A 14,313-nucleotide genomic window follows, 5' to 3' on the forward strand; every position below is an offset into this window, starting at 1 on the left:
ACCTACTACCATACCCTGTTCAAAAGCACTTAAACCACTGCGTCTGGCACTTACTACCATACCCTGTTCAAAAGCACTTAAACCACTGTGTCTGGCACCTACTACCATACCCTGTTCAAAAGCACTTAAACCACTGTGTCTGGCACCTACTACCATACCCTGTTCAAAAGCACTTAAACCACTGTGTCTGGCACTTACTACCATACCCTGTTCAAAAGCACTTAAACCACTGTGTCTGGCACCTACTACCATACCCTGTTCAAAACACTTAAATATTTTGTCTTGCTCATTCACCTTCTGAATGGTACACACACACAATCTGTCTCAATTGTCTCATGGCTTAAAAATCCTTCTTTAACCTGTCTCCTCCCCTTCATCTACACTGATTGAAGTGGATTTAACAAGTGACACCGATAAGGAATCATAGCTTTAACCTGGATTCATCTGGTCACTCCATCATCGAAAGAGCAGGTGTTCCTAATGTTTTGTGCACTCAGTGACCAGAACAGAATTGAGGCTGTTCTGAGGGGAAAGGGGGGTGCAACTCAATATTAGGAAGGTGTTCCTAACGGTTTGTACACTGAAATAAAATAACAAACATACTTACATAGTTGATTCCTTTATTCTGTTACAAAAAGCATGATGACTTTCTTCAGAGACACTTTGCTTAGAAAACGTTTATTTCTCAAAAGTTGATTTGTCTTTTCTCTTATTCATGAATGATCTTCATGTATTTATAAATGTTTTATTCAGCAACATCTTTCAGTAGTGATGTATAAAAAAACTATACCGTGAGGTTTTCAGGTGAACAAACTAAATAATCCCTTTATATCATAACCCTTCATATTCTTGTATTAAAACTTTTGAAAAAAGAAAAAATGAAGAAGAAAAGTCAAATGTTGTTCAGTCTGAAACACCAAATGAAACAGCAACCGGACATCCCTTTAATTAAAATGTCAAAATTATATTGGCTTAAGATTTACTTTTAATTGGTTAAAACATTGTCTACGCATTATTCAACAGCTGCTTTTTCTACACTTTTTCAAAGTGTGAAACACCATTTTTTTTGCAGCTCTCAAACTCTCTATACGAAACAAACATTGAATGTATTTTTCTAAATCTGTTAGGGCATATAAAACATCACCTTCTCTTGAGACGAAACCGTCTGCCAAGGACTCACTTTGTGCTGTGCCTTCATCAATACAACACTAACGAACTAAAGGAGAAAAGAGGAAGAACTAAAGGAGAAGAGAAGAAGAACTAAAGGAGAAGAACTAAAGGAGAAGAGGGGAAGAACTAAAGGAGAAGAGAGGAAGAACTAAAGGAGAAGAGAGGGAGAACTGAAGGAGAAGAGAGGGAGAACTAAAGGAGAAGAGAGGGAGAACTAAAGGAGAAGAGAGAAAGAACTAAAGGAGAAGAGAGGGAGAACTAAAGGAGAAGAGAGGGAGAACTAAAGGAGAAGAGAGGGAGAACTATAGAAGAAGAGGGGAAAAACTAAAGGAGAAGAGGGGAATAACTAAAGGAGAAGAGGGGAAGAACTGAAAGGAGAAGAGAGGATGAACTAAAGGAGAAGAGAGGAAGAACTAAAGGAGAAGAAGAAGAACTGAAGGAGAAGAACTAGAGAAGAGAGGAAGAACTAAAGGAGAATAATAACTAAAGGAAAAGAAGAAGAACTAGAGAAGAGAGGAAGAACTAAAGGAGAAGAGAGGAAGAACTAAAGGAGAAGAGAGGAAGAACTAAAGGGGAAGAAGAACTAAAGGAGAAGAAGAACTAGAGAAGAGAGGAAGAACTAATGGAGAAGAGAGGAAGAACTAAAGGAGCAGAGAGGAAGAACTAAAGGAAAAGAGGGGAAGAACTAAAGGAGAAGAGGGGAATAACTAAAGGAGAAGAGGGGAAGAACTAAAGGAGAAGAGGGGAAGAACTAAATGAGAAGAGGTGAAGAACTAAAGGAGAAGAGAGGAAGAACTAAAGGAGAAGAGGGGATGAACTAAAGGAGAAGAGAGGAATAACTAAAAGAGAAGAGGGGATGAACTAAAGGAGAAGAAGAAGAACTAGAAAAGAGAGGAAGAACTGAAGGAGAAGAACACTAAAGGAGAAGAGAGGATGAACTAAAGGAGAAGATGGGATGAACTAAAGGAGAAGAAGAACTAAAGGAGAAGAGAGGATGAAATAAAGGAGAAGAAGCAGAACTAAAGGAGAAGAGAGGATGAACTAAAGGAGAAGGAGAACTAAAGGAGAAGAAGAGGAACTAAAAGAGAAGAGAGGAAGAACTAAATGAGGAGAGAGGAAGAACTAAAGGAGAGGAAGAAGAACTAAAGGAGAAGAGATTATGTACTAAAGGAGAAGGAGAACTAAAGGAGAAGAAGAAAAACTAAAAGAGAAGAGAGGAAGAACTAAAGGAGAAGAGAGGAAGAACTAAAGGAGAAGAAGAAGAACTAAATGAGAAGAGAGGAATAACTAAAGGAGAAGAGGGGAAGAACTAAAGGAGAAGAGAGGAAGAACTAAATGAGAAGAGAGGATGAACTAAAGGAGAATAGGAAGAACTAAAGGACAATAAGAAGAACTAAAGGAGAAGAAGAAGATCTAAAGGAGAAGAGAGGAAGAACTAAAGGAGAAGAAGAAGATCTAAAGGAGAAGAGAGGAACAACTAAAGGAGAAGAGGGGGTGAACTAAAGGAGTAGAGAGGAAGAACTAAAGGACAAGAGGGGAAGAACTAAAGGAGAATAAGAAGAACTAAAGGAGAAGAGAGGAAGAACTAAAGGAGAAGAAGAACTAAAGGAGAAGAGAGGAAGAACTAAAGGAGAAGAGGGGAAGAACTAAAGGAGAAGAGAGGAAGAACTAAAGGAGAAGAGAGGAAGAACTAAAGGAGAAGAGGGGATGAACTAAAGGAGAAGAGGGGAAGAAATAAAGGAAAAGAGAGGAAGAACTAAAGGAGAATAATAACTAAAGGAGAAGAAGAAGAACTAGAGAAGAGAGGAAGAACTAAAGGAGAAGAAGAACTAGAGAAGAGAGGAAGAACTAAAGGAGAAGAGGAGAACTAAAGGAGAAGAATAACTAAAGGAGAAGAGAGGCTGAACTAAAGGAGAAGAAAAATAACTAATGGAGAAGAGAGGAAGAACTAAAGGAGCAGAGAGGAAGAACTAAAGGAAAAGAGGGGAAGAACTAAAGGAGAAGAGGGGAATAACTAAAGGAGAAGAGGGGAAGAACTAAAGGAGAAGAGGGGAAGAACTAAATGAGAAGAGGTGAAGAACTAAAGGAGAAGAGAGGAAGAACTAAAGGAGAAGAGGGGATGAACTAAAGGAGAAGAGAGGAATAACTAAAAGAGAAGAGGGGATGAACTAAAGGAGAAGAAGAAGAACTAGAAAAGAGAGGAAGAACTGAAGGAGAAGAACACTAAAGGAGAAGAGAGGATGAACTAAAGGAGAAGATGGGATGAACTAAAGGAGAAGAAGAACTAAAGGAGAAGAGAGGATGAAATAAAGGAGAAGAAGCAGAACTAAAGGAGAAGAGAGGATGAACTAAAGGAGAAGGAGAACTAAAGGAGAAGAAGAGGAACTAAAAGAGAAGAGAGGAAGAACTAAATGAGGAGAGAGGAAGAACTAAAGGAGAGGAAGAAGAACTAAAGGAGAAGAGATTATGTACTAAAGGAGAAGGAGAACTAAAGGAGAAGAAGAAAAACTAAAAGAGAAGAGAGGAAGAACTAAAGGAGAAGAGAGGAAGAACTAAAGGAGAAGAAGAAGAACTAAATGAGAAGAGAGGAATAACTAAAGGAGAAGAGGGGAAGAACTAAAGGAGAAGAGAGGAAGAACTAAATGAGAAGAGAGGATGAACTAAAGGAGAATAGGAAGAACTAAAGGACAATAAGAAGAACTAAAGGAGAAGAAGAAGATCTAAAGGAGAAGAGAGGAAGAACTAAAGGAGAAGAAGAAGATCTAAAGGAGAAGAGAGGAACAACTAAAGGAGAAGAGGGGGTGAACTAAAGGAGTAGAGAGGAAGAACTAAAGGACAAGAGGGGAAGAACTAAAGGAGAATAAGAAGAACTAAAGGAGAAGAGAGGAAGAACTAAAGGAGAAGAAGAACTAAAGGAGAAGAGAGGAAGAACTAAAGGAGAAGAGGGGAAGAACTAAAGGAGAAGAGAGGAAGAACTAAAGGAGAAGAGAGGAAGAACTAAAGGAGAAGAGGGGATGAACTAAAGGAGAAGAGGGGAAGAAATAAAGGAAAAGAGAGGAAGAACTAAAGGAGAATAATAACTAAAGGAGAAGAAGAAGAACTAGAGAAGAGAGGAAGAACTAAAGGAGAAGAAGAACTAGAGAAGAGAGGAAGAACTAAAGGAGAAGAGGAGAACTAAAGGAGAAGAATAACTAAAGGAGAAGAGAGGCTGAACTAAAGGAGAAGAAAAATAACTAAAGGAGAAGAGGGGAAGAACTAAAGGAGAAGAGGGGATGAACTAAAGGAGAAGAAAAAGAACTAAAGGAGAAGAGAGAAAGAACTAAAGGAGAAGAGGGGATGAACGAACGGAGAAGAGGGGAAGAACTAAAGAAGAGAGGAAGAACCTAAGGAGAAGAAGAACTAACGGAAAAGAAGAGGAACTAAAGGAGAAGAGAGGCAGAACTAAAGGAGGAGAAGAACTAAAGGAGAAGAGAGGAATAACTAAAGGAGAAGAGGCAGAACTAAAGGAGGAGAAGAACCAAAGGAGAAGAGGTGAAGAACTAAAGGAGAAGAAGAACTAAATGAGAAGAAGAAGAACTAAAGGAGAAGAATAAGAAGTAAAGGAGAAGATGGGAAGAACTAAAGGAGAATAGGAAGAACTAAAGGAGAATAAGAAGAACTAAAGGAGAAGAAGAAGATCTAAAGGAGAAGAGAGGAAGAACTAAAGGAGAAGAAGAAGATCTAAAGGAGAAGAGAGGAAGAACTAAAGGAGAAGAAGAACTAAAGAAGAAGAGAGGAACAACTAAAGGAGAAGAGGGGGTGAACTAAAGGAGTAGAGAGGAAGAACTAAAGGAGAAGAGGGGAAGAACTAAAGGAGAAGAAGAACTAAAGGAGAAGAAGATCTAAAGGAGAAGAGAGGAACAACTAAAGGAGAAGAGGGGGTGAATTAAAGGAGTAGAGAGGAAGAACTAAAGGACAAGAGGGGAAGAACTAAAGGAGAAGAAGAAGATCTAAAGGAGAAGAGAGGAACAACTAAAGGAGAAGAGGGGGTGAACTAAAGGAGAAGAAGAACTAAAGGAGAAGAGAGGAATAACTAAAGGAGAAGAGGGGGTGAACTAAAGGAGTAGAGAGGAAGAACTAAAGGAGAAGAGGGGAAGAACTAAAGGAGAAGAAGAACTAGAGGAGAAGAAGATCTAAAGGAGAAGAGAGGAACAACTAAAGGAGAAGAGGGGGTGAATTAAAGGAGTAGAGAGGAAGAACTAAAGGACAAGAGGGGAAGAACTAAAGGAGAATAAGAAGAACTAAAGGAGAAGAAAAAGAACTAAAGGAGAAGAGAGGAAGAACTAAAGGAGAAGAAGAACTAAAGGAGAAGAGAGGAATAACTAAAGGAGAAGAGGGGAAGAACTAAAGGAGAAGAGAGGAAGAACTAAAGGAGAAGAGGGGAAGACCTAAAGGAGAAGAGGGGATGAACTAAAGGAGAAGAGGGGAAGAAATAAAGGAAAAGAGAGGAAGAACTAAAGGAGAATAATAACTAAAGGAGAAGAAGAAGAACTAGAGAAGAGAGGAAGAACTAAAGGAGAAGAAGAACTAGAGAAGAGAGGAAGAACTAAAGGAGAAGAATAACTAAAGGAGTAGAGAGGCTGAACTAAAGGAGAAGAGGGGAAGAACTAAAGGAGAAGAGGGGATGAACTAAAGGAGAAGAGGGGAAAAAATAAAGGAAAAGAGAGGAAGAACTAAAGGAGAATAATAACTAAAGGAGAAGAAGAAGAACTAGAGAAGAGAGGAAGAACTAAAGGAGAAGAAGAACTAGAGAAGAGAGGAAGAACTAAAGGAGAAGAATAACTAAAGGAGTAGAGAGGCTGAACTAAAGGAGAAGAGGGGAAGAACTAAAGGAGAAGAGGGGATGAACTAAAGGAGAAGAAAAATAACTAAAGGAGAAGAGGGAAATAACTAAAGGAGAAGAGGGGGTGAACTAAAGGAGAAGAAAAATAACTAAAGGAGAAGAGGGAAATAACTAAAGGAGAAGAGGGGGTGAACTAAAGGAGAAGAGGGGAAGAACTAAAGAAGAGAGGAAGAACCTAAGGAGAAGAAGAACTAACGGAAAAGAAGAGGAACTAAAGGAGAAGAGAGGCAGAACTAAAGGAGGAGAATAACTAAAGGAGAAGAGAGGAATAACTAAAGGAGAAGAGGCAGAACTAAAGGAGGAGAATAAGAACTAAATGAGAAGAAGAAGAACTAAAGGAGAAGATGGGAAGAACTAAAGGAGAAGAGGGGATGAACTAAAGGAGAAGAGGGGATGAACTAAAGGAGAAGAGGGGAAGAACTAAAGGAGAAGAGAGGAAGAACTAAAGGAGAAGAGAGGACGAACTAAAGGAGAAGAAGAACTAAAGGAGAAGAAGAACTAAAGGAGAAGAGAGGAAGAACTAAAGGAGAAGATGAAGAACTAAAGGAGAAGAAGAACTAAAGGAGAAGAAGAACTAAAGGAGAAGAAGAAGAACAGAAGCATCACACAGAGTCAGGCAGAGAGAGGCAGATTGGGTCAGTGAAGAATAACAAGTTTCACTGCAGTAGAGAAGAAGAATCAACCCTTTTATATACATAGTGGATGGAGAGATGAGATATATTTGATGTAAGCAGTCTCTGCCCAGTATCTGTCTTCACTGTCAAACATGTTCAAGAGAAAGGTTGTTCCATGTTTAGCACTATGGCTATGGCAGAAACAGTCTGACAGCTGCGTCCGTGTTGAACACTATCTTTATGGCAGAGACCCACACAAACAGAGCCAGAGCTGGAGAGTGTAGCTAGCAAATGCTCCCTTTGTAGCTGTAGGCAGGCTGTCTCTGACTCTGATTCCAGTATCCTAACGAGGCGTCTCTCTGCTGCCAGCCCTATAGGCCACAGCAACACGTACAATGACCTAAACATCAAACAATACTGAATAACCTCTGTCATAAAATAACAAACTACTGAGAGAGAAACAAGATTGGTTGCCATGGTGGTAGCCACCGTTTCCATGGTTTCCATTAACGATCGCCAAAGGCTGATTGACTGTGAACGTGTAAATCAAGCAGGGGTTTCTGTGCGTAAGTCATGCCTCTTTCCTCTGTCAGTTAGGCTGTGTTCCAAAATGACTACTCTCTCTACAAAATAATACAGTGGAGCCACTGAAGAAATCAATGGTGTTAATCTCTGGTACTTTGTCAAGTTCTAACCATGTCCGTCAATACTTCCTCACTTCCAAATCTAGCAGTACCAATCATTCTAGGTAGTTTAATAATGTGATAGTGTGTGTGTCTGTCGACCACAGACACACAAGGTATGGTGTAGCAGTAAAACATGTTTGTTGAGGAGAACACGACACAGCTGGCTAAGCATCAATTTAAACGTCTTTAACCTGTGAGATCAGGACAAATTAAATCAATACCTATACAGGGATCAGTCTCTGCGGGAATGACTGTCAGCAGATGGTTCAGAGAGGCCAGGAATGACTGAGCTCTGTGCATGATTATTCATGTCTGTATTATAATACTGCATTGGTGCTTGATATGCTTGTGTTCCAGTTACATTTACATTTACATTTTACATTTAAGTCATTTAGCAGACGCTCTTATCCAGAGCGACTTACATTTAACCTTTTTTTATTTTTTTTTATTTAACTAGGCAAGTCAGTTAAGAACAAACTCTTATTTTCAATGACGGCCTAGGAACAGTGGGTTAACTGCCTTGTTCAGGGGCAGAACGACAGATTTGTACCTTGTCAGCTCGGGGATTTGAACTTGCAACCTTTCAGTTACTAGCCCAACGCTCTAACCACTAGGCTACCCTGCCCTGCTGATGCCTTTCCAATATAGCATATGTAACTGTCCAAAACACACGAGAGAAACCAGAGACACACATATCAAATGACCATAATAATCAATCAGCATTATTATCATTATTGTCTTTTAGCTGTGCAAAGACACAAAGAAACCCCCATTTTGTGATCCGTCATCACTAAGTAAATGGTCAGAGAGAGTAGGTAGTGAACTGAGATTTTACAGACAGTCAGTAGACAAGAGAACGGCCACAGCTCAGGTTAGAGAAGGTCAGGGCAGGGTAGAAGAGGTCAGGTCAGGGCAGGTCAAGGCAGGGCAGAAAAGGTCAGGGCAGAAGGGGTCAGGGCAGGGCAGAAAAGGGCAGGGGAGGGCAGAAAAGGGAAGGGTAGAAGAGGTCAGGGCAGGTCAGGGCAGGGCAGGGCAGAAGAGGTCAGGGCAGGGTAGGGCAGAAAAGGGCAGGGAAGAAGAGGTCAAGGCAGGTCAGGGCAGAAGAGGTCAGGGCAGAAAAGGGCAGGGCAGAAAAGTGCAGGGGATGGCATGGCAGAAGAGGTCAGGGCAGGGCAGAAGAGGTCAGGGCAGGGCAGAAAAGGGCAGGGCAGAAGAGGTCAGGGCAGGGCAGGGCAGAAGAGGTCAGGGCAGAAAAGGGCAGAAAAGGGCAGGGCAGAAAAGGGTGGGCAGAAGAGGTCAAGGCAGGTCAGGGCAGAAGAGGTCAGGGCAGAAAAGGGCAGGGCAGAAGAGGTCAGGGCAGAAAAGGGCAGGGCAGGGCAGAAAAGGTCAGGGCAGAAGAGGTCAGGTCAGGGCAGTGCAGGGCAGAAAAGGTCAGGTCAGGGCAGGGCAGAAAAGGTCAGGGCAGGGCAGAAAAGGACAGGTCAGGGCAGAAAAGGTCAGGGCAGTGCAGAAAAGGTCAGGGCAGGGCAGAAAAGGTCAAGGCAGAAAAGGGCAGGTCAGGGCAGAAAAGGACAGGGCAGGGCAGAAAGGGGAGGAAAGGGCAGGGCAGGGCAGAAAAGGTCAGGGCAGAAGAGGTCAGGTCAGGGCAGTGCAGGGCAGAAAAGGTCAGGTCAGGGCAGGGCAGAAAAGGTCAGGGCAGGGCAGAAAAGGACAGGTCAGGGCAGAAAAGGTCAGGGCAGTGCAGAAAAGGTCAGGGCAGGGCAGAAAAGGTCAAGGCAGAAAAGGGCAGGTCAGGGCAGAAAAGGACAGGGCAGGGCAGAAAGGGGAGGAAAGGGCAGGGCAGGGCAGAAAAGGTCAGGGCAGGGCAGAAAAGGACAGGTCAGGGCAGAAAAGGTCAGGGCAGTGCAGAAAAGGTCAGGGCAGGGCAGAAAGGGGAGGAAAGGTCAGGGCAGGGCAGAAAAGGTCAAGGCAGAAAAGGGCAGGTCAGGGCAGAAAGGGGAGGAAAGGTCAGGGCAGGGCAGAAAAGGTCAAGGCAGAAAAGGGCAGGTCAGGGCAGAAAAGGACAGGGCAGGGCAGAAAGGGGAGGAAAGGGCAGGGCAGGGCAGAAAAGGTCAGGGCAGGTCAGAAAAGGTCAGGGCAGGTCAGAAAAGGGCAGGGCAGGGCAGAAAAGGTCAAGGCAGGGCAGGCGGCATTTACCGTATAGGTCTCTTTTTAACACAGAAATTAACACCTTTTTCCAAAAAAATCATAATAAAAGAAACAAAAAACATCACGTCCCAACAATGGCTCCTTTTTCAAAATTTTTTCCTCATCTCCTTTTCTGTTTCCCCTGTTTGTAGTGAGTGATTTCAGAGTGCATTTGGCAGTAGTATTGAAGTCTGTCTCCGACACACAGCACGCAGCCGCCACACAAACAAACGGTTCAGAAAGAGTGCCATGTTCATAAGGTCAATGTCACCATTAATGTGGCCATCTTTGTAAGGTCTATGAGTGAGTCTCCTGCTCAGCCCCTTGTGCCAAGTCATGTGATCACATGCCGGAGGCGCTGAGCCCCATGCTGGCGGTGTGGCTCATGCAGGGGAGAGTCTGGACTGTTTCAGGGAAGTCGTGAGTTAGGATGCGTCCGTTCTCTCCTCCACCTTCACCTTCACCTCCTCCTCCCCCGTTCCCGTTCCCGCTCATTCTGGTCATGGTGGAACAGGGCATGGCGTTGTTGACGTTCTGCTGCAGATAACAGAGAGAGAGAAGAGGGCAACAGAGTTGGACACCAAGACAAGACGACAGTCACAGCCATGCATACATCCTGTCTACGGGCTCTCAGTAATACTGTCCACCTAAACAGAGGTTAGGCCTACCAGGTAAATACTGTCTATGGGCTCTCAGTAATACTGTCCACCTAAACAGAGGTTAGTCCTACCAGGTAAATACTGTCTATGGGCTCTCAGTAATACTGGTCACCTAAACAGAGGTTAGCCCTACCAGGTAAATACTGTCTATGGGCTCTCAGTAATACTGGTCACCTAAACAGAGGTTAGTCCTACCAGGTAAATACTGTCTATGGGCTCTCAGTAATACTGGCCACCTAAACAGAGGTTAGTCCTACCAGGTAAATACTGTCTATGGGCTCTCAGTAATACTGGTCACCTAAACAGAGGTTAGTCCTACCAGGTAAATACTGTCTATGGGCTCTCAGTAATACTGTCCACCTAAACAGAGGTTAGTCCTACCAGGTAAATACTGTCTATGGGCTCTCAGTAATACTGTCCACCTAAACAGAGGTTAGCCCTACCAGGTAAATACTGTCTATGGGCTCTCAGTAATACTGGCCACCTAAACAGAGGTTAGTCCTACCAGGTAAATACTGTCTATGGGCTCTCAGTAATATTGGTCACCTAAACAGAGGTTAGCCCTACCAGGTAAATACTGTCTATGGGCTCTCAGTAATACTGGTCACCTAAACAGAGGTTAGCCCTACCAGGTAAATACTGTCTATGGGCTCTCAGTAATACTGGTCACCTAAACAGAGGTTAGCCCTACCAGGTAAATACTGTCTATGGGCTCTCAGTAATACTGGTCACCTAAACAGAGGTTAGCCCTACCAGGTAAATACTGTCTATGGGCTCTCAGTAATACTGGTCACCTAAACAGAGGTTAGCCCTACCAGGTAAATACTGTCTATGGGCTCTCAGTAATACTGGCCACCTAAACAGAGGTTAGCCCTACCAGGTAAATACTGTCTATGGGCTCTCAGTAATACTGGCCACCTAAACAGAGGTTAGCCCTACCAGGTAAATACTGTCTATGGGCTCTCAGTAATACTGGTCACCTAAACAGAGGTTAGTCCTACCAGGTAAATACTGTCTATGGGCTCTCAGTAATACTGGTCACCTAAACAGAGGTTAGTCCTACCAGGTAAATACTGTCTATGGGCTCTCAGTAATACTGGCCACCTAAACAGAGGTTAGTCCTACCAGGTAAATACTGTCTATGGGCTCTCAGTAATACTGTCCACCTAAACAGAGGTTAGCCCTACCAGGTAAATACTGTCTATGGGCTCTCAGTAATACTGGCCACCTAAACAGAGGTTAGTCCTACCAGGTAAATACTGTCTATGGGCTCTCAGTAATACTGGTCACCTAAACAGAGGTTAGCCCTACCAGGTAAATACTGTCTATGGGCTCTCAGTAATACTGGTCACCTAAACAGAGGTTAGCCCTACCAGGTAAATACTGTCTATGGGCTCTCAGTAATACTGGTCACCTAAACAGAGGTTAGCCCTACCAGGTAAATACTGTCTATGGGCTCTCAGTAATACTGGTCACCTAAACAGAGGTTAGCCCTACCAGGTAAATACTGTCTATGGGCTCTCAGTAATACTGGTCACCTAAACAGAGGTTAGCCCTACCAGGTAAATACTGTCTATGGGCTCTCAGTAATACTGGTCACCTAAACAGAGGTTAGCCCTACCAGGTAAATACTGTCTATGGGCTCTCAGTAATACTGGCCACCTAAACAGAGGTTAGCCCTACCAGGTAAATACTGTCTATGGGCTCTCAGTAATACTGGTCACCTAAACAGATGTAACAGTCCTGACCTATTTATGTTAGTTTTTATGTGTTTTTGGTCAGGGCATGTGTTTTGGGTGGGCAGTCTATGTTATCTGTTTCTATGTTGGTTTCGGTTTGCCTGGTATGGCTCTTGATTAGAGGCAGGTGGTTTGCATTTTCCTCTAATCAAGAGTCATATTTAGGTAGGGCATTTCTCACTGTTTGTTTGTGGGTGATTGTCTCCTGTGATGTCTTCGTGTTGTTTCGATGTATTCACTTTTGGAGCTGTTTGGCTGTTCGTATGTTTCGATGTCCGTTCCTGTTCGTGAGTTTACGTTTGTCTATGTAAGTTTATGTTCAGGTTGCGTCAACGTCGTTTTGTTATTTTGTAAGTTTTGAAAGTGTTTTGTTTTGTTTAGTCTACGTCGTATTTGTAATAAAAATGGCTTATTTCCCTGACTCCGCATTTTGGTCCGAAGATCCTTCTCTCCTCACCTCATCTGAGGATGAGGAGAGCGACAGCTATTACAACAGAGGTTAGCCTACCAGGTAAATACTGTCTATGGGCTCTCAGTAATACTGTCCACCTAAACAGAGGTTAGTCCTACCAGGTAAATACTGTCTATGGGCTCTCAGTAATACTGGTCACCTAAACAGAGGTTAGTCCTACCAGGTAAATACTGTCTATGGGCTCTCAGTAATACTGGTCACGTAAACAGAGGATAGCCTACCAGGTAAATACTGTCTATGGGCTCTCAGTAATACTGGCCACCTAAACAGAGGTTAGCCCTACCAGGTAAATACTGTCTATGGGCTCTCAGTAATACTGGCCACCTAAACAGAGGTTAGTCCTACCAGGTAAATACTGTCTATGGGCTCTCAGTAATACTGGTCACGTAAACAGAGGTTAGCCCTACCAGGTAAATACTGTCTATGGGGTCTCAGTAATACTGGTCACCTAAACAGAGGTTAGTCCTACCAGGTAAATAGTGTACGTATCTCCTGGGGATTTAGACTCTAACAAAGACAAGAGGATAGGCTGGTGTAATATAATAATAAAATATAACTATCATAGTATTGTAATACAGTAGAATAATGTTGTATTATATTATGTGTAACCGCTGACGTTTCAACCACAAGGTCTTTGTTAAATCAACAGCCCTCCATTTGATCACCTCGTATTTGATTTGTCTACAGGAATACTGGAATATATTAACAATAATAGTTTTGTGAATGAATGTGTAACTACCTACAGGCATCTATGAACAGGCTAGAAGAAACCCACATGTCTCTATTATGATGGTAAGTGTTTGGCAGACAATGTTAATGTCCCAAATGGCACCCTATATAGTACACCCTATTCTCTATATAGTGCACCATATTCCCTATACAGTGCACCCTATTCTCTATATAGTGCACCCTATTCCCTATACAGTGCGCCCTATTCCCTATATAGTGCACCATATTCTCTATACAGTGCACCCTATTCCCTATGTAGTGCACCCTATTCTCTATATAGTGCACCATATTCCCTATGTAGTGCACCCTATGGGCTCCGGTCAAAAGTAGCACACTGTACAGGGTATAGAGTGCCATTTGGGACACAGACAATGAGCTGTTAGCAGTCACAGTGTTATCCTTCATTGTCTTTATCTAGCTACTGACTGTTACTGGTGCGGAGCGGTAAACCCTTCTGATAGCCCACAAGCATCACACCCCCAATTTGCAGGGAGAGAGGAGAGGGCAGCGATGGTCTCTCTTTGGCCTTATTGCTCTGAGCTACAGCATAATAAAATAAAAGCCAGTGGGGCTGAAAGTGGAGCTAATGATGTGAGTGTGTGTGTGTGTGGTGTGATGTGTGTATGTGTGGTGTGAGTAGGTGTGTGTGTGGTGTGGTGTGTGTGTGTGTGTGGTGTGAGTGTGTGTGTGTGTGTGTGTGTGTGATGTTCTAGAGCTGCTCTCAGGTTGTAATAATATAACTAGTGTCAGTCAACCTATTGTTCATTACCACATATCAGCCTTTAGTTGTAAACCTGGATTATCTGTCCAAACAGCTGATTTGACTGAGAGGTATACCATAGAATCTAGCATCTATCATTTATAATCCTAAATCTATCATCTCTGTTTTTATCATCTCTGTTACAGCAGTGGCAACATAGATAGGATGCTACTACAATGACCTGCTACAACACATTAAAGTCAGCATAGGAGGGAGGAGAGAGGGAGGACAGGAGAGGAGGGAGGCAGGGGAAAGGAGGGAGAGAGGAGAGGAGAGGAGGGAGAGGAGAGTAGGGAGGAGAGGAAGGAGGGAGGGAGAGGAGAGTAGGGAGGGAGGAGGGGAGAGGAGGGAGGTGAGAGTATGGAGGAGAGGAGGGAGGGAGGGGAGGGAGAGTAGGGAGGAGAGGAGAGGAGGG

The 14,313-nt window shown here is 43.1% G+C and overlaps 1 protein-coding gene and 1 long non-coding RNA gene across 3 annotated transcripts in view; both read right to left on the reverse strand.

Moving 5' to 3' along the window:
* Nucleotides 1-603: 603 nt before the first annotated feature.
* Nucleotides 604-7,969, reverse strand: LOC129827485 (uncharacterized). Its single transcript, XR_008755180.1, has 2 exons — nucleotides 5,598-7,969; nucleotides 604-4,325 (listed from the first exon to the last, which is right to left on the reverse strand). It is a non-coding gene; the product is annotated as an uncharacterized LOC129827485 (long non-coding RNA).
* A 1,304-nt stretch (nucleotides 7,970-9,273) lies between these two features.
* Nucleotides 9,274-14,313, reverse strand: part of gria1a (glutamate receptor, ionotropic, AMPA 1a) — a 252,731-nt gene continuing 247,691 nt past the window's right edge. For both annotated transcript variants that reach the window (XM_055888385.1, XM_055888384.1), the window contains exon 16: nucleotides 9,274-10,076. In XM_055888385.1, the coding sequence (XP_055744360.1) occupies nucleotides 9,882-10,076 (195 nt within the window). In that variant the 3' untranslated portion in view covers nucleotides 9,274-9,881. The remainder of the gene's footprint in view (nucleotides 10,077-14,313) is intronic.

The sequence above is a fragment of the Salvelinus fontinalis genome, chromosome 29, assembly GCF_029448725.1.
Source record: "Salvelinus fontinalis isolate EN_2023a chromosome 29, ASM2944872v1, whole genome shotgun sequence".
Taxonomy (NCBI): Eukaryota; Metazoa; Chordata; class Actinopteri; order Salmoniformes; family Salmonidae; genus Salvelinus; species Salvelinus fontinalis.